Here is a 20890-nt window from a genome sequence, read left to right on the forward strand (position 1 = left end):
ACAAGAGATAATATGATTTGACAAGGCAAAACAAGAGTCGAATTTACCCCTGCAGTTCTTAACTCGTTGCTCTGGAGTGGGTTTTTCACCGTCGAGACAAGATGGCCATAACAAGAGCACCCAAGCTAGAAAGGGTATAAAGGCAGACAAGATTTCTGTTTTGACCCATTCAGTTGAGTTTATTCGGACACATCCAAGACTCCACACTTTATAAACAATCATACACATTATCAGCCCTCTGCCTCAAGCCACAATCAATCTTAAAGATGATCTGAGGGTCATTGCCAAAGTCAATAGGTTTTGCCTATGTGAGCTATTGACTTTGTAAACGTTTTTACCTATGTTGCACAGCAGCACAGCAGAAAGAAAAAAAAAAGGTATGACGCAGTCATTATTTCCCGTGTCATAACACTATTTTTTATTGTATCAATCCTACCAAGAATTATCCACGATCTAGGCCAAACATAGTGTATTTAATTTGTGAAGAAAGGTTATCTCTGTGACCTGTATATTTGTATATCCTATCAAGAGATGAAGATTAGACAACTGTATCTAGTTTACTCATAGAACAGGACTGATTCAATGGAGTCATCAGTATTCTGTGTTGATTTTAAAATGTATATTTTTGATAATTGTTGCAAAGTCATCCTGTGCCCTGGACACTCCCCAACATATTGCTGACTGGTACTGGTGGTAACTGACTCTGACTGACCCTGGGCTCTGCCTAACCAGGCCCAGGGCCAGTGCTATGCTGAAAAGAGACATATTAGAATACAGTTAAAACACCTACATACACTAGGGTACACAATGTTATGGTGGGGTACCCCTGTTATTGGCATGACCTACCCTATAAGCCCCTAGTATATAATAGGGCAGGGGGTTGAAACTACCTAGAAGTCCCTAGTACCCTAGGGCATGGCAGTTTAGAGGCCAGCAGCTCTTTTTGCACTTGTATGTGCGCACTGCTGAAGACTGAGGTCAGTTTAAAAGCAGCCCTGGGTGCCAGGACTGCTTTTAAAAAGTAAATTGTGCCCACACTCGACTTTGGTGTTTGGGGCACTTAACAATGGATAACCTAGGTATCCCAGGGGTAGGGGGTTAGGTATTTATAAGGTACACCCTTATAAAATGAGTTTTTATTTGCCTGGGTAAAGTGTAATTTCACATTTCACTCCCCACATTGTAGTAAAGTGCTGCTCAAATTCGACTTTGATGCTAGGAGCACTGTGGAGGGAGGATCTGCAATATTTCTACAGATTTAGAACCCCTAAAGTCTCCCCTAGTTGTCCCATAGGGTGGGGGTCCTGTAGATATAAGCAACGTACTTATAAAATGTGCTTTTGTAAGTCCTGGTGCTGGAAAAATGGCCCAAGTCATTTTTCCTATTGCAAATCTCCTCCTACATAGGTTAACATGGTAGGAAGTTATGGATTAATAACTCTTGATAGGAGAGAGGGCTAGAAATGCCATTCAAATACTTACAGGTACAGGTCAAGGTGAAGGAAAACTCGACGTTTTGACCCCAGAAAAACACAGATTCTCAGTAGTTCCTTCAAACGGGGTCTTCCTCAGGACCAAGAAAATGAGCAACCTCAGTACAACGCTGCTACACAGGCAGTGAAGGATTTAAAGTGAACATACAAGAAGTTATAAGACTTTCTTGTTTGTAAGTCCAAATTCAGCCTTCCAGTGGTCTGCCCTGATTGGTTAGAGTTAAGTGGATTAACCAGGCTGCCTTGTAGAGGTGATAAAGAGCCCCTGGAGTTGACCAGCTCAGCTGGCTGGGCAGTGTGCTGTTCCATAGGAATGCCAGGCCAGGGGGAGGAGTCGTAAACCATGGTCTTCAAAGAGGAGAGCAGAAACCTGTGTCATTTACAACTCTGAACTTACCACCTCAGGCAGATGGTAGGATTAAGGAAGGTATGAGGAGATGCAGGGGGGAGAGTCTAAGTAAATTAGCCATCCTAGTGGTGTGTTTAGCCAGCTCTTACCTCCTTGCTGGAAAATCAGCCATTATGGATTTGGAAGATTTGATGCACTCTGGGACAAAATAACGCCACACTCTAAAGGATGTGGTCATATCTTTGAGGAGTTACCCTGATCCCATTGGTCAGAAGTGACCTCCTGCATGACCCAGAGAACTTGGAATAAGTATATGAGAGGGGCAGAGCCTCTCAGATCTGCTGCTTGAAACTTACTGAAGCAAGAAGTGCCCTACTGATAAGTTTTGCTGTGCAAAGATTTCTAAGGCCTGACCTCTGAAGACTGCACCATCTGAAACTACAACCCTGTGGATTATCGTGCTGAAAAAGGAACTAAAGAGTGGATTCCCTGAAAGCTACAGGTTAAAAGAGCTCATCTGGAACACCACCAACTAAATCTAGACCTTGGAGAACCATCAGTGGATTTGTAAGTGTTTTGTACCAGTGGATTGTGGGAATTGACGTCCTCAACTTTCAAGGACCATCTTGGAGCTTCCAGACCCTTGGAGTAATTTTTAGATACTTTGGGACTCCTTGAGGAATGTCAGGAAGAAGTTCAAGAAGTTTGGAGAACTTTGGAGCAACTTTGAAAAAAAGCTCCATAAAGGGACCGACTCAACCTGGCCAGCCAGGCCGCTTGCCTTCAACCGCGAGCCGGCCAAGCCATCCAGGTTCGTCCCGCTAAAAGCTCCATGGGTCCAACTTCCAGAGTTGGACCGGGATTAGAAGAAAACTGAAGCCGAAGAATCCTCACCGGATCCGGCTACATGAGGAGCATCGAGAGACCCCGCGAGAAAAAGCTCCAGAAAGTTTCTAAGTCCGCTTGTAGAAAAGGTGACCGGGAACAACCGCGAGAGCCAAGCCGCCTGCCTTCCATCGCGTGCCGGCCTGGATTCCTGGGTTGCCCCGCTGAAGCGATCTTGTGAAATTTTTTAAGTCCACTCCAGGGAAGTTGACTGGGACCTTGTCACAAGCAAGCCAGCGAAGCCTCACTGGATCCGGACTGGCTGGGAACTTTGAGGGCCCTCGGAAGAAAAGCTCCAGAAAAGTTTTCTAAGTGTGAAGGTAGAAACTGAGACCGGGACCTGCCGCGAGCTGTAGCCGCTCAGGGCTGAATCTTTGACTTTGGCCTGGTCTATCGCGAGCAGGTATCACAATATGGTGCTATAATCTTCCAAGTGCTATATTTTATTAAATCTTTGAAAATTCATATCTCCCGTTCCCTACATTGAATTTTTGTCGTTTTGGTGTCATTTTAAAGATAAAAATATTTCCTATTTTTATAAAGTGGTGTTGGATTTTTATTATGTGTTGTGTCTTAAATATTTACTGAAATGGTGTTTTTAAATGCTGTACATACCTGTCTTTGAAGTTAAGCCTGTCTGCTCGCAGCAACGTTACCAAGGGTGGAGCATAGGAATAATTTTCTAAGACCTATGCTGAGTCGTATCATGTGTTAGTAGCCTTATTGCCAGTGGCAGATCTACATTTGCCCCTACCAATAACCCACTTTCCAACAATAATAAAAAGGAATGGTGAATGTTATTTGCTTTGCTTGGCGCTCCTTATGTTATTGAACTTCATAGTTAAAGATTAGGCTTTCTAAGGTCTTTACTAACAAGATAACGTAAAGCGCTCCAGTGTCCTTGGGCAGAGTTTGTGCTAAAAGTTTGTCAGAGACAGTGGTGTAGGTAAGGGAGGTAGGGGTGTGGTCAGCCCCGGGCGGCACAAGTTTTGGGGGCAGCGACCTCCTCCTGCTCTTACCTGCCATCTCAGGCGGCAATAGCAAGCACCCCACCCCCTGCTCCTCAATGCAAGCTTTTCGGCACCCCCCACCATTCTTCACTGCGGCCGCCACGGGGCAGCAAATGCAGGGACCGCCACGGGCGGCCCAAGGGCTAGCTATGCCACTGATCAGGGAGGCTTTAAAACAAGACACAGCTTGGGGAGGAGCACACTGACGCAATGAGCAATAGAGGGGCAGGGATGGTATGCAAAGGATGGGGCAATATGGTCAAAGCTGCTGACTTTGGAGCTGGGCAACCAGGTTTGAGCCTCAGTGTAGGCTGAGCATTCTGTGATTCTGGGCGCATCAGTCAATCTCCCCATGGCTAATAAATTAATGCTTATCCACGCAACCAGTAGTAATGGATATAAATTCAGTGCTCGGGAGGGGAGAGAGGGATGTCTGTAATGAGAGGAAAGGATATAGGATACAACTTCCTTACAGAAAATCTCTTCAATAAAAGGTATCCTATGTAATTAATCATTAACTCAGTAGCCATTGTGGGAACTGAGTGACTAGGTTCTAGTCTCGGTGTTGGCACAACATCCTGGGCATTTTGTTTAATCTCCCCATGCCTAATAAATGAATCCAACTTTATGTAATGTAACTGGTGATTACGTAAAGTGCTCCAATGCCATAGTGCCAAGTCTGCTCTATAAATAAACAAGCAATGGAGATCAACTGGACAAGAAAGACAGTTCAACAAGGTACAGGCAGAACAAGGCAGGATGAATGGATGAAGCAGGAAGCAACGAGGCAAGAGGGACAGGGTCAACAAGCAACGGGGTGGGAGGGACAATGCCAACAAGCAACAAAGCAGGAGGGAGAAAAAAAAAGTACTGTAATTCAAGCCCAATCAGCAGAAGGATACCTGTAAAGAAATTCATTAATACTTGGTCTATGATACAAAGAGAAAGTGAAACTGGATGGGCTCATCAAAGAGAAACAAGGAAATCAGAGTGACAATGAAGCCGACCAATTGCTGTAAGCCCCCTTTTAAAAGTTAAGTTAACAAAAGATCTTAGCAAACGACAGCACATAGGCTGTTTCAAGTGAGACCTAAAAAGTCAAACCAAATGACTAGATGAGAAAAGATAGGAGGTCGGATAAAGATTACATAGTAATGGTGATAGCATTGACCTTGCAGAATCCCATAAATTGGGGATTGTCATAAAAGAATTGACACATTAAAGCAAGACAGCTTGGCTTTTCCAGTGCTTGTTTTCTATTGGACTGGGTTGAAAGTGAATATATGCTTCAGTGTGAGATATCCTGAAGAAGGTTTTTAACTTCTGCATGGTAGGGAAGATATCTGTATTGAAGACCCATATGTGAGCTAATCTACGCAGGACATCAAATAAATGTGAGAGAGGAGCCACAAGTTTGGCTCCTGCATATTAAGTAGAGAGTTGAATGCTCTGTGTGATTCAGCGCAGGTGGCACCTTTCCCGAATTAGGGATTCAAGCAGTATCCCATTATGTGGCCAAGTACTATAGGTGACATTACAGCGATTGCTCCACTGCTGGGTAATTTTACACTGGTGCCAAGTATAGGCGACATTGTGTACAGCACTCACTCAGTCACAGATGAGGCACTTTAAAGCGATACGACTAACATGTTACGCTATTTCATAGGGTACTCATTAGTCAATCCCAGTAAGATGCTGCCCAAAACAAGAGTTTAACACTTTGCCATCAATTCCAATACATACTCCATCTAGAGACTGCTGCCAGAGCATCAGATATTAACTTAAGTTGGGTTAGAGTTCTTTTATGATTCCACAAAAACATGTACACATCAAATTTGCGTTTTGTGGTTGTTTTTTTTTTTAGTTTCCAAGCACATCATCTCACCAGCTTCCTGGATAAAATGTGTGAGCACCAAGGCTATCAGTCGCACTTTCCATGTGAATAAGCATGGTATGCATGGGTTATGAGGACAAACACTTGTTAAAGAGAGATATGCTGGGCCGCAGTCCAGCCCGACAGTGCCCTCTTTCTGTTAAAAGTTGCTTCTTTCTAGCTGCAGACTGCATTTTTCTTTTCCATCCCTAGCCAGCGTGTTACATCAATCAAACATTCGGAATTATTTAAGATAATGTTAGAAAGTCCTGGGTCTGTCCCTGTCGACCAACTAATCTGGTCTTTGGAACCCTAAAAGGGAACAATCTTAAAATATCTATGACGCCCCCAACACTCTTTTTCCTGGCAGCAAGCACACCCACCTTCCTTTGTGTCTGTTCTTTTGTGGTGAAGAACTTGGTCACTTCTCTGTCTTCTAAGCAGGAGATGAATTATCAAAAATACGAATGTCTAAGATTCTGAATCACAATCTCTTCCATATCCGGGTTCAAAACACTCTGTAAATGTGAAGAAATTTGAAATTAAACGCTAAAAATTAAGAAGGTATCATTATCATAATTTGTGGGGGAAGTGAAAGGACAGCAACATAATCTGTTATGGACCACTGAAGGCCTCAAGTCAAGCAACAGTGGTATGCGCCGACAGAAAAAGAGCGTGCATTAGGTGCAAAAAAGATAGGATTATTCTATATTCAAGAATATTGGCTTATCTTGTGGAAATAAAGCTAGATTTTGCTTCAAGTTTCCCATTTAAGTATTGATTATAACGTTTTTTGTTTGTTTGTTTGTTGGTCAATTAAATATAATATTGAAATATTTATGTATTTGTTTGATTCATACTTGTCTATGTATATTTGTGTATTGCTTTGAGGCAAGGGTCCTCAACTTCCAGTTGTGATTCAGTGGAAGACCACGGACGTCGAAAGGTTAAGAACTGCTGCATTAGCTAGCCTCTATAGTTTGAATCACTGACCATTGTTTAATCCACATGAGCCAAGTGTGTGAATATGTAGAGCTCTTGCCGCTTCGGCTGGCGTGGTAGTACGGATATCATGTTCACCCATAATGGTACGAGTGTTCACTCAAGACATAGCATGCAATCCCCAACTCCTTGTTTATTGTAGTCTTTCTCTGTTGTTCTGGTGGGATATGATCTACTTACCTGTGTTGTTTGTATTTCGTTTACAGGGAGATACGGCATAGGCTCCCCATGGTACTTCCCATTCCAGCCTTCCTTCTGGAAAGAATGCTGCGGTCTTTCATCTGTCTGCATAAGGAAGAAGTCAAGCGGGTTGATGGTCACCAACTTAATGGCTGAGAGTGCCATGTCCCGTGAGAAGAAGGGTACAGTGCATGTCTATCCTCTATCTTCTTGCCTTCGATCTGTGTTCACAAACATCATGGCTGGGAGTGCCATGCCCTTTCTGAAGAAGGGTACAGTGCATGTCTATCCTCTCTCTTCTTGCCTTTGGATATGTTTTCACAAATATCATGGCTGGGAGTGCCATGTCCTTTCCGAGGAAGGGTACGGTGCATATCTATCCTCTGTCTTCTTGCCTTCATATCTGTGTTCACAAATATCATGGCTGAGAGTGCTGTGTCATTTCCGAAGAAGGGTACGGTGCATGTCTATCCTGTCTTCTTCTATATTGATCTGTGTTCTCAAATATCATGGCTGGGAGTGCCATGTCCCGTGAGAAGAAGAGTACAGTGCATGTCTAGCCTCTCTCTTCTTGCCTTCGGATCTGCGTTCACAAAAATCATGGCTGGGAGTGCCATGTCCTTTCTGAAGAAGGGTATGGTGCATGTCAATTTTCTCTCTTCCTGCCTTCATATCTGTGTTCACAAATATCATGGCTGAGAGTGCTGTGTCATTTCCGAAGAAGGGTTCAGTGCATGTCTATCCTGTCTTCTTCTCTATCGATCTGTGTTCACAAATATCATGGCTGGGAGTGCCATTTCCTTTCTGAAGAAGAGTAGGGGGCATATCTACACTCTGTCTTCTTGCCTTCGGATCTGTGTTTACAATCATCATGGCTGAGAGTGCCATGTCCTTACCGAAGAAGGGTACGGTGCATGTCTATCCTGTCTTCTCTATCGATCTGTGTTAAAAAATATCATGGCTGAGAGTGCCATGTCCCGTGAGAAGAAGGGTACAGTGCATGCCTATCCTCTCTCTTCTGGCCTTCGGATCTGTTTTCACAAATATCATGGCTGGGAGTGCCATGTCCTGTGAGAAGAAGGGTACAGTGCATGTCTATCCTCTCTCTTCTTGCCTTCGGATCTGTTTTCACAAATATCATGGTTGGGAGTGTCATTTCCTTTCTGAAGAAGAGTAGGGGGCATATCTACACTCTGTCTTCTTGCCTTCGGATCTGTGTTTACAATCATCATGGCTGAGAGTGCTGTGTCCTTTCCGAAGAAGGGTACGGTGCATGTCTATCCTGTCTTCTCTATTGATCTGTGTTAAAAAATATCATGGCTGAGAGTGCCATGTCCTTTCCCAAGAAGGGTACAGTGCATGTCTATCCTCTGTCTTGTCGCCTATGGCTTTATGATGTTTCAGGGCTCAAAATCATTTCAGGTCTAAACTGGGGTGGCATGGTGAGCAAATAAACGATGGATTTAGGCCCAGATCTCTGTACTGGGGTGAATGTATGACATTGTTCTGCATTCTGTCCATCAACTGTTGTTTTTGCATTTGCTCAAAATCATTTCAAACATTAGAATCTGCTTTGAAGTTTTCTTAGTTAGACCCAGCTTTCCTCCAAGGTCCTCCAGGGACGCCATGTTGGGGATGCTATTTGCTAATCGCAGCCCCTTCAAGCTGAGTGAACAAGGTCTCAAAACATGTCCCCATTATGCACTGCAGTTTTGACTCTCATGGATCTTAGCAATCCCACACGCATCCAACATCACAGGTGAAAAACCAGGAACCCACCACCCAGCTGGACAGACAAGTGCAGATATGTAACGATTCTCAGTACTGTTTCTTATAACGTTCTCATCAGCATTAGCACACCACTATCACCTCTAATGATGTCTCTTGGGAGAGGGTGAGAGTAAGAATGTTGCTGAAATGCCCTCTCACCTTTCTGAGCAGATTTAATTTACATCAGTACCAACACCTTGGGCCACTGAAATTATACCGCATAGTTTACTAAATTATGCAGCAAGAAAAGGCAAATTACTCGCCATAATGCAACACTTTCTGGGCAGCATTATGTTGCTATTTTGTCATTTATACACACGTGCAACAGATAGTGGATTATGTGGCAAGTGTGAATCCTGTTGCCTTGCCTCACTTTCTAGAAGCAAGTGCGAGAAGCTTTCACTAAGGAGGACTTTGGGCCTCAGGGCTCTCAGACATACCATTTTCCATTAGCTTGAAACCCAAAGCCATAAGTCTACAGAAGATTCAAACCCCCACTGATGCGAGAACTCAAAGCATTTCCTACTGAGTGAAGGCGCACTGTCGCTGACATCCACTTCCATCCTTTTCAAGGTGCTGAGTCGGACCCGTCTGACCTGTCTCCAGTTTTCGAACCCGAGCCCCATGGCTTGGTTGCTGGTGTGTCCCTCCATGGGCTGACCAAGATCTTCAATTCCAAGGCAGCCGTCAGCAACTTGAACATGAACTTTTACGAAGGCCAAATCACCTCGCTCCTGGGACATAACGGTGCTGGGAAGACAACCACCATGTAAGTATCCGTGGGAGAGGCAAACATGGCTGACTCCCACAAGAAGCCTAAATGTTGTTACCCTGGACTGTAGCTTGTCCTCAAAAAGAAAGGAAGAAGGGTGTGGCTTTAATACTAATGGGCGATGCAACACTGCCTCATGTCGGAACCTGGAGCTTCAATTTAGAAATCTATACATGGTGAATGTAAAAAGGGTCGTGCTGTCATTGTGACATCTTGTCATCCAGATTCAATATTGCGTAATTTGGCATATGTATTAAGATAGCCATGTGCAGGCATGTTTAATTAGACTCCAAAAAAGGTAATACATATAAAAAAAGGTGTGCTTGTGTGTATTTTATGTTATGGTATGTCACATAACGTATATGCTATATATAATGTGACATGGTTAATGTTATTTTATGTTGTTTTATTATTTGCTATATGTTATGTGTTATATCTTATCCCTTATGTGTTACATACTATATACTATACTTTATATCTATAGGTGTATTACGTGAATGTTATTTTATATTATATAATTTTTGGTATAGGACGGTGTTCACAAGTTCTATCGCCAATTGGCCCTCTTGAGTGTATTTTTATTGTTGATGGCTAGTTATAGGTTATCAATTACAATGATCTCTAGATCGGAGCGTCCTTTACAAGGATTAAAAGAATTATGAGTTTAGGGCACGATTTAGAGTTTGGCAGAAAGGGTACTCTATCACAAACATGTTCGTCAAACTCTCCGTGTGCCCGAGCTATTTAGTATCACCTGGACCATCAGCTTTCCACTATGGTACCCCAGTTGCCTTAGTAGATGGAAAGCTTACTCTGGCAGCCTGACAGAGACGCAGCTGGTAGACCACACTGCCTGCCCTATTTAGGGCCGACGGTCAGATGTCCATTTTTCTGTCTATCATTGCCAGGGAATTACCTGACAGTGATGAACAGAAATATAAAAAATACAAAAGAATAACCTCCCCCCACGCAGGGAAAAACTCCTTGGGTGTTGAAGTCATTAGTTATTAATATTATTTTTTTTAAACGAACTGCCAGCTTGAGTGTTTGTTTTTAAAAAGCAAAAAATTGATGGAAGGCCATCAAGAGACAGCAACCGTTCACCATACCTTTCGTACCTTCAGAGGAACCGCTAATCTGTTGGTATAGCGATCATCGCTGGCAGCGATCTCTAAATTTGGCAAGTATTAGTCTGTCAGGGTGGCCTTGGTAATGGCTACTTGTATTATGTCTAATACCTCAGGCACGCCAAATCAGGGATGTGTTGGGTTTCAGAGCCTATTCAATCAACGTACCCAAGTTCCATTATTCCATAATTCTGTGTTTCAGCCCACGCGAGCAAAATTGATGATTGGTTTCTTGTATTTTGAATCAGATTCACCTATTTCATCACATCTACCATTCTTGTTCCAACAGCTCTATGCTGACAGGCCTCTTCAGCGCCACATCAGGGACCATCAATGTGTACGGGGAGGACATCCAAACCCACCTGGATCACATCAGGAAGAGTATGGGGGTCTGCATGCAGTATGACGTGCTGTTTTCTCATCTTACCTGCAAAGAACACCTACTGCTTTATGGCGCTATCAAGGCGCCACAGTGGGACCAGCGACGACTACGTGATGAAGTGAAGAGGTAGGATTTGAGCCCAGGGAGGAGAGAATACACATACACTGTGTCAGTACACCAAAGGAGGAGTGTGATTGGTCCTCTTGAACAATACTAAAAAGAGAGGGGTGGCATATTACTCTATGCTTGTTTTAATAAGCGACTTTTGGACTCCCATTTGTAATCTAAGTTAATGTGTCCATTTATGGGAGTCTTGGCTGGAGAACTGTGTCCAGTTCTCAGGGCCACTGCTTCTATGTTGTGTACTGTGTCTCAGGCCTCGACTATGTAGTGGGTCTAATTGCAGCTATTACCATCTAATGTGGAGTTTTGTGTCCAGTTCTGTAGAACAGACAAGGACACATTTTAATAACATAGGATACCCATGCACACGTCAAAAGTGCAGATTCTGTGAGTACAGTAAGTAATGGAGAGAACACAAGTTCAAGAAACACTTCGTACGTCCAAAAGAATGAATATTTCTTGCTTTAATAATGTTCCGTTGCCCAGCCAACACGTGTTTCGTCAGGGTGTAAACCCACGACTTCTTCAGGGCTACAAGAAACATATAAGAATACATTGTAGAAATAGTCGTAATCTTAACAGACGGTGGTCATGTAAACAAAAGGAATACCAAGACACCGCGACAATCAGTGAAAGAGTAAAGTCCAATCAAAAGTCCCAGGAGCAAAAGATGCTGTGTAACATGACACAGAAAAAACAAAAAACAAGCAAGCACTGTACAGGAAAGTAACACCTGTGACGTGATACCAGAAGCATGGTACAGAAAAACATAATATATAGGTACCAGTTCTATTACATGACATTGTATGGAAAAACCTAAGTAGGTAGTACAGAGTAACATAAACAAGTCATGTTAGCAGGTTAATGTACTAATGATGAAAGAAAACGTCACATAGGAAAAATTAAGATTCCTAAAATCCAAGACACATTATTCGCAAGGAGTATCGCAGACATTGAGTTAATAAAATATCATATTAAAAACAGTATAGTCATATGTGGGTCCGCAGCAGGGGTACAGTAGGTACCCTGCTGCAGATCATCAAGAAACAAAGGAAGAAGGAGGGAAAGAACATAGATCAGTAAACAAAAGAAGGAGTACTAATAAGTCCGATCATGCCAAGGGGTGAACACAAACTAGCTCCAGGTCTTACCTATCAGGCGAAACAGGGTAGAGTATACAGTCTATAAGAACAAAGGAGAATGGACGTCTCGTGAGTCAACGAGCGGCAAATAATCCGGACAGTGAACATCAACAGATACAAAAAATATATTAACCTAAGTAAAGGGACAGCTCACCTCTCCGCCGGTTCTAATTCCGTCCCGGCTGTGCAGGAATACAAATGAGTGATGCAGACTATGCACGTGTACCACGGGTAAGTACCCCTTACGACAATGACCTACAAGGAAAATGTAAGAGGACATAGGCACTAAGAGGTAAGACAACGTGTCTAACCTGACGTCAGGAATAGTGAGTAAAGTCAACCGTATAAGGTTCCAAAGATAACAAGAGATATAATCAGGTACTCATGTAGCGAGGTATGTGTCTCACAACATAAGATAAAGGATGTTCTATATACATGTGTAACTTAGTGCTAGTCAAACTATAAAAGCACACAATATCTCTAAAGAGGACGTGGCAGACAGAGAGTCTAAGTTCCGCTACCAGCCTCTACAGTGCATCTACCCAGGTCACAACATTTCCCAGTACATGGAAAACAGTGCCTAACCTGATGTAAGTATTGGTGAGTTAAGTCAACCGAATACGGTAAAAAAGTAAAAGGAGGGTACGCCAGGTAATCATGTAACAAGATATGTGTCTCACTAAATTAGGTTGAAGTGAGTACTCCGTACATAAGAATGGTCAAACGCAGTTCTAGTGAAAAGAACAACGGCACAGTGAGTATTCAATTATGCCGTAGTAAGTAAGAGAATTGCAAGTTACGTTAGCCGACTTTAAAATACCAAAGCCACATGTCACTCTAATTAACAGTCTGTGCTTGAAGTACCAAGTCACTATCGTTAACCACTACGTCTGAGACTACGTGTGAGACCACGTTGAGACCACTCTTACCTGGAAGACGAGTAGGCCACCAGTTCAATGGGATTCCGAAAGTAGCAACACCCGGAAGTGACCTGAAAGACGTTATAACGTCAACCAGGGGCTATACTGTTTTTAATATGATATTTTATTAACTCAATGTCTGCGATACTCCTTGCGAATAATGTGTCTTGGATTTTAGGAATCTTAATTTTTCCTATGTGACGTTTTCTTTCATCATTAGTACATTAACCTGCTAACATGACTTGTTTATGTTACTCTGTACTACCTACTTATGTTTTTCCATACAATGTCATGTAATAGAGCTGGTACCTATATATTATGTTTTTCTGTACCATGCTTCTGGTATCACGTCACAGGTGTTACTTTTCTGTACAGTGCTTGCTTGTTTTTTGTTTTTTCTGTGTCATGTTACACAGCATCTTTTGCTCCTGGGACTTTTGATTGGACTTTACTCTTTCACTGATTGTCGCGGTGTCTTGGTATTCCTTTCGTTTACATGACCACCGTCTGTTAAGATTACGACTATTTCTACAATGTATTCTTATATGTTTCTTGTGGCCCTGAAGAAGTCGTGGGTTTACACCCAGACGAAACACGTGTTGGCTGGGCAACGGAACGTTATTAAAGCAAGAAATATTCATTCTTTTGGACGTACGAAGTGTTTCTTGAACTTGTGTTCTCTCCATTACTTACTGTACTCACAGAATCTGAACTTTTGATTTGTGCATGGGTATCCTATTTTATACAAATTGTGACCTTGGTCAACTTGGGGGGTTTAGGGTTGTTCCCCCTTACCCTCGTTGCACCGTTGTATATTTAATTGTAGACTAATTACGTACACACTTGTGGGCGCCACTACTTAACGTATACCTGAAACCCTTCGCATGTATCTCTAAGGACACATTTTAACTTGTGTCAGTTTGGAAGCAGGTTACAAACACAAAGCATAGTTTAAATCACATGGCCAAAGAGGAGATGCTCAAGATGCTAAGCTAAGTAAGTAAATAGGTAAATACCTGTTAGGAAGGTACTCGCCCCTGTGTTAACATTTGTGTATTTTAGGTGAGTTTTGCACCCAGCATTTTCTGAGATATCCCCTGAAGATGCCACTCGCTCACATGCATGTATTCAACTAGCATGGTGTAAAGATGTGTCTCTAATGTTAGGCATAACAAGGTAGATAAAGTATAGAAGTTTATTGTCATCAGAGAACGAAGTAGCTGCCAGTTATATAATAAGATAGCACAGCTAATATAATATAAGGCATTAGTTTAGAACAAAATCTTTCATTTTGCTTGGTGTTTGCACCTTCTTTACAAATGAGTGACCCTCAATCTGCCTTTAGACACCATTCCACCAGTGACAACAATGCTCGCTCATTCACAATTTCTGCCACATTCCTTAGCATATTCTTACCATATACCTCTGTAATAGAAGTTAATGCCTGGCTGCGTGCAGCAGGACACTGACCTTTGTGTTCCACACAGGTCTTCCATTAAAGCATACGTTTTAGATTCTCTCGCTTTTCTTAGGCTCAAACTCAGAACAGTGGAAAATTTGGAGATAATTTTGATGTTGTACCCTACCATCTGCCGCACCCACAGAGCGTTTTCCATTTCTGACCACCTTGCTCATCTAAGAGCATTTAGAGGCCCATTTGCCATGCAGATTTTTGTTATCACAACTATGGGGTCTATTAGGATGGCGGGCGGATGGCCGCCGCAGGGCCGGCGGTGGCAACCGCCGAACCGGCGGTGGACATCCGCCCGTGATCGCAACCCTGAAAACCGCCGGTCCCATTAGCATGGCGGTGACGACAGCCGCGGTGAGAATCTCCGCCCGCCACTTCTCCGCCGGTACCAGTCCGCACGCATGCCTAGAGGGCAGAACTGGACCGCTACAATGATGACGGTGCAGGGCCAGGCTCCGCCGGCATGATTATGATGCCTGCGGTAGCCAGCCTTTCCGCAGCGGTGGAACCTCCATGGAAAGGCATGCGGAGATTGTCTCCCGGGGCCCATTGCGGGCCCCCAATGTGTTGGGGGTGTGTGTGGGTGCACTGGATGTACCCATGGTACCCCCTACATGTCCCTGTACCAGGTGGCAGGCACTGTGCAGTGCCTGCCACGCAGTGCAGTGCCATGCATGACATGCGCCACATGCTGGCAGCAGCAACCGCCGCAATGTTAATCGCCAGAATCCGACGCTGCGGTCAGATTTCGACTGCGGAGCATCGTAATTGGACCGGTGGTAATGCTGCGGTCCTTGTGGGAGGTCTTTTCCCGCTACCCTGGCGGTCGGGGAGATTTTCTGACCGCCCTCCTAATAGGCCCCTTAATCTCTTGGTTTCACATAGATTTGAGCGACACCTGCTTTTCTGTCGTGATAGCTTTAATGCTTCGTCCGGGTTCTCATGTCTTACCCCTGAATATAATTGCATCATTTCCATTATTTTGAACCTTAACAAATTGTTCACACCATCCAAAACACAGAGGATGGTCACCTGCTCTTCATGAAAAAAAGGAGATTATTTCTGAATAGAATGTGGCATAGTCCTTTGTGTCCAGGGTATTCCGCACATTGGAGTTAGCTGCCATAGGCACTGTATACACTACTTAAATATTCGATTAATGCTCTCTTCTAAGCCATTGACTGTGATATACTGTACTTTTGTGCCAAAAACCAGTGACCAACAAAGAATACTTCATTTCTTGTGATGTGTATTGTACTCCATTATCACTGACAACCACTGCTGGACATCCCTACCTAACATGTTTTGCAAGAATCCATTGATATTACGGGTGCTTCATGAATAAACCTCCTTGCAATCCACTAGGATTAACAATCAGTTAACATCACAAAATACTTCATCTCTGACTTAAACCTACAAATCAATACCCAATATGTGCCAGAGTTTATTCAGAAAAACTAGCGACTGGAGTGAAGCTTTATGAGTTGGAATGAACTTATCAGCATTACAAAATTTAACGCAACCCTGAACAAGAGTATTCACATGCCCGGCTGCGAAAATTCTGCCTCAGCCTTTTCATAGTTGGAACTCCTCCTATGTGACTAGCATGACTTTGGCAAGTTTATTTAATTTTTAACATTGTTGGAGGAGCCAACTTCTAATTCTGACACAGCAAACCATCCTCCAATGAAAGTACCTCTTTTAGTTTCCAACAAGACCGCAAATGTGCCACCAGACACCCTTTCTTAGGCCAGCCTTCCTTTACGTGATGCAACATGCAGACCAACTCCTGGTCATCATGCAACTGCTCTATCCATTCTTCTTCGCTGATGCCTTTTACAGGGCTTGCACCCCACCCATATCAACACTGGTGATAATTCAATCCTCCAACTTGTCATCTTCAGTGTCCTCCCCAACAACACAAATGGGCAACCATGACAAATAGTCAGTGCAGCGGTTCTTTTTTCACTGGCTGTGGAGAACACCAAATGGATATTTGTTCATGCATGCAGCTAAGCAGATTAAATGTGTAGAACAATTAACATTTTCTCAAAATTTGCACCAAAGGTTTATAATATGATTGAATTATGAATCTACTACCCTACATGAACTGTTTTCAATTTTTTTGACAGATTATTGGCTCACTAAACTCTCTTTGTTGATCACAGAGTGTTGGTACTCTCCCAGCTTTAATGTTCTGGAATTGAATGCAGTGGTATTTTCTAACCCCTCCTTATGCGGACTCAAAACTACACCAATTCCATATTCCTTTGCATCCACTGTAATAGTGAATGTGATATTCGGATTAAAACATTTCACTGATTTTGATGCCCCTATTTTATAGTTGACCTCCTCAAAAACTGTTTTGTCCATGATACTACCAACTATTGACCCTATTAATACAAAATACAATTTAAATAAGTTATACTGGGAGCACCTAAGTGTCTAAAAGCACTTGATTGTTCTGTTAACTCATTTATGTTTACGTCATTCCTTGAATTCGCTGTTAAAATATAATAATGAACACTGGATGCACTTATAGGTGTCAGCTATAGCATACATATAAAATTAATTTGCTTGCACATTTATGAGTGTTCTTTAAACTCACTGCACCTCTTTGGTGAGTCTATATTCCATTGGTAAAATGGTAATGCGTGCGCATCATAGAACATAAATAGAAGCCAAAAACGTACTTTACTTCAGTGACGTGGACAATGCATGTTGTACATCGCAGAGTGCATATTCAGTATTCGATATTCACAGAGTTCATATTGAATATAATTATCATGCACTCCGTACTTCAACTCAATTCGTTTTCAAAATAGTTGAAGTAACAACAATGGTTGAACAGCAGGCTTCCTGATTGTCCCAACATGGCCGCTGCTATAAAAACGAGGCGTGGCCTGACGAGTGTCCCATTTCTTACTTGTCGCACAGGATGCCAACAAACTGAGGCGGCAGGCTCTATCTAGTGCCATTCTCCCCCAACTCATCGGGCTTCTTGTTGACTTTTGCTTTTCCTAAAAAATGTCCAAACTTTTCCCACACAGAAAATGGAGAGAATTCTGTGTCTTTGATATTTGATATTGGCAGGGCATTTTGGAAAGGAAAAGTGGCCGTGTTCACAATGCTGCACAACCCGGAATTCCCCTGGGAAGTTATCATGATTGTATAGTTTTTCCAGGATTTTCAGGTGTCGATTGATTTCCTTAAGTGCTGACTGATCCCACACCCAAATACCGAAGCTACCCACGCCCCAGAAAGGAGCCTAATTCTAAGCTTCTTTTTTGGACTTTTCATGGTCATAGACATATGTCATAAGGGTCTCTGAGAGATACCTTTTTATGCTGTTATGTATACACATAATAAGGGCAGTCGAAGGTGTACATGATCAGGTGCACTATTAGTCCTACACACTGAAAATCTTTACATTCCCAGTAAGACAGATATTTATTGGAAATGAGGCATTAAGGCTAATAATTTCAGCTTATTCACTGTATTTGAAGTCTGTGCTGACTCTAAATCCCTCTTGGAAACAAAGTGATAAAATGATGGCATGATTATGGTGAGTAATAAAATATGATGGAACATCCACTATAATGTCCAATATGCTCGACCAGTACTAGGGCTTTGTACACTGAAAGCATGCCCACCAGCCCTTTATCACCTCTGAATCGAAGCACAAGAAGGAAGTGTATCCAAGAGATTGCTTTGGTAAGTTGAGTCGAGATGTTACCGAAGACATTATATATATATCATGAAAAAACTAACACCACTCCACTGTCAGTTGGATGTTACCTAACGGAGTAAAAATATAATGTTGAAGCAAGCCTAAATAAAAGCTGTTCACTTGATAATATTTTTATCAAACTATTATCAAGTGTGAAGTTTTTATTTAAAAATAAAAAGTAGGTGTATCTTCAGATGCGGTTGTCTGTATACCGAAGTAGGCATAGCTCAAAAGAATATGTATCATTTAGCCAGCATTATATCAGACATACAACCTTGGGGGCTCATAATATTATTTTTACTGGCAGACTATACCTAAAAAGTAGACAAGCAGCATGGGGAAGAGGGGGAATGAAACCATTTTAATTTTTCCACATCCTGTAATATCCTGCTGCTGGTGGCCCCTTCTGACTGGAATGGAGGAGCGTGTATAGAGTGGCCCCTGTGGAGACTTCGAGAACCTATTTGTGAGGAGGATTCACTCTGCTTGCCTCTCTGCTGTGAAGACAGGCCTGGTGTAGTGCGTCTCCTGTACAAGATTCTGGCCACGTGGAGCTGACAGCCCAAAGATGTGGTGGATTCTCTTCTTGGAGAAGACTCTGACACTATTAGTATTACTATTAGTAGCCATTAACCAGAGGGATGGAAGTTGACTTATGCGCCTAACCTATGTGACTAACTTTATTGGAACCCCGTTTTTTCAATGAGTACCTGAGGGGGGAAATAAAAGTATGTAGTCTGGACCTTGGTGGAAAGGTTAAAATGGTGATTTGAAGGACTTGGGCTCATCCTAAACTGGTTGAGCTACCTGCGAGGAGAGGTTTGGTAGGTCAAGTCAATACAGTCCTGAGTAAAGGTGGGTTTAAAGGGAGCGTTGGAGATAAGAAGTGAAAACGGGTAAAGATACATGAAGTGGATCGTGGCAGAGGGGCCAAGGAAGCATATCTGTTCACAGATGTTAATTTAAAGAGAATTCAATCCTCACAACAGGTGCTTGAAAATAAATAAAATAGGTGAGGTTAGGGTTGATTTTGCACTTCTCAAACAGGATCTTTGCAAGACTATGTGCTGTATATCTGAGGCTGAAACCTGCCGACACAATTCAAGAACTTCACCGGACCGCCTAGAAATTGAAATGCTCAGTGGGAGAAATGGCAGCTCAGGTTGTAGATGCAGATGGCTGTTCAAGATAAAACAATCTCAGCTTTGTGGCGTTCCCTGCACCTAGAGCACTTCTTAGAGACTTGGCTACTATTCATCCTGCCAGCGGATCTACTCGCAGTCTGTTTTTTATTGAGCAGGCACAAAACACAGTAATGCAAAAGCCCCTTCCCGGGGCCCCACCTAGACCTATGGTCACCTGAATTAGAGAGCTAGAGATCTTCTGAACGGTCAGGAATGAACGTGAGTTGTCATAAGACTCCCAGAAGTTCTTCATTTTCACAGACTACATTAAACTGGTACAGAATCATTGGAAATCTTATGAGTAAGTGAACCAAAAACTCAGTGACTGAAAATTTGACCTTCCTGACCAAGTCTGGTAATGGGTGGAGGAGCAGATAGATCTATCGACTGCGCTTTTCCCACAGTGCTCACAACATCAATGGAACAATGGGCCAGAGGATTGAGAGAGAGGTGACACCAAACCCCCCAGGGCTCCAGAAAAAGTTTGCTAATGGAAAGAGCCCAACAACTGATTAAGCTGATACAGATATAGGTGAGAATGCATCAGTCCCTGTGCAAAATGAAACTCTCTAGAATAACTGTAGACTCTACTTAACTGCCAGTTAGCAATTTAATGGGTTTTTACGGCTTCTTTTGTTTAAAGTTGGGGTAAGAGAATGTGTGTTAGTTTATAGGTCAATATTTGGGATGTTCTTTATTTTGACAGATGTTTCTAGCTAAGAAGAATTCAGTGGGGAGTGATTGTTAAATTGAAGGTAGTTAGAAAGGCAGAAAAGGGATTTATATCCAGACCAGCAACAGGTAGAGATGTAAGTTTGCTAGAGATCATGAGCAATGCTCGTGGAAAATATAAAGTACTGACTTGAAATGTCAATGGCCTGCTTGATTAGATCAATCGGGGGCAGTCAAGGCTTATACCAAACACTTTGCCCCAGAGATTCTCTTGCACATTTTATGGATAATAGATGTGGCTTTCTGGGCCAACATAGTTATACTCGAGCAGTGGTTCTTGACCTTTTGATTTCTGTGAATTCCAACTTAATTTTTACTGGAACCCAGGGACCCCCATTGAATCATTACTGGAAGCCGAGGACCCCCATCTAAGCATTTTTGAGGATTTGAACCGCAAAACTTTCACACAATCTACAGAAACAAACATACATCAAACACATACACAAATGAATGGATATTGTTTTTAATTCACAAGCAAATATAAAACAATAAACCATTTTATTTTAATAGGAAGGCTGGATCTTTTCTAAATTCCATTGTCCTTACTATATTGGGTTTGATTCACTTGCACTGCTCCCACATATCAATCTGAGAATACTAACTTAATTTTTCAACTTCCAATTTCAGATTCCTTCACATTTACAGAATGTTTTACATTTTTCAGTGTACATTTTGCTTCTTCATTTATCTAAACGTTATCTGTAAATATTATAAAATTTTCGAAGCCGTTACGGATCCCCGAGTA

At 42.5% G+C, this 20890-nt stretch overlaps 1 protein-coding gene across 1 annotated transcript in view; it reads left to right on the forward strand.

The window, feature by feature from the left end:
* Positions 1-20890, forward strand: part of LOC146857855 (uncharacterized) — a 651000-nt gene that overhangs the window by 469717 nt on the left and 160393 nt on the right. Inside the window, exons 31-33 of the mRNA XM_085648551.1 lie at positions 6819-6974; positions 9136-9331; positions 10751-10969. Of these exons, the coding sequence (XP_085504677.1) occupies positions 6819-6974; positions 9136-9331; positions 10751-10969 (571 nt within the window). The remainder of the gene's footprint in view (positions 1-6818; positions 6975-9135; positions 9332-10750; positions 10970-20890) is intronic.

The sequence above is a fragment of the Triturus cristatus genome, chromosome 3_2 (genome assembly GCF_964204655.1).
Source record: "Triturus cristatus chromosome 3_2, aTriCri1.1, whole genome shotgun sequence".
Taxonomy (NCBI): Eukaryota; Metazoa; Chordata; class Amphibia; order Caudata; family Salamandridae; genus Triturus; species Triturus cristatus.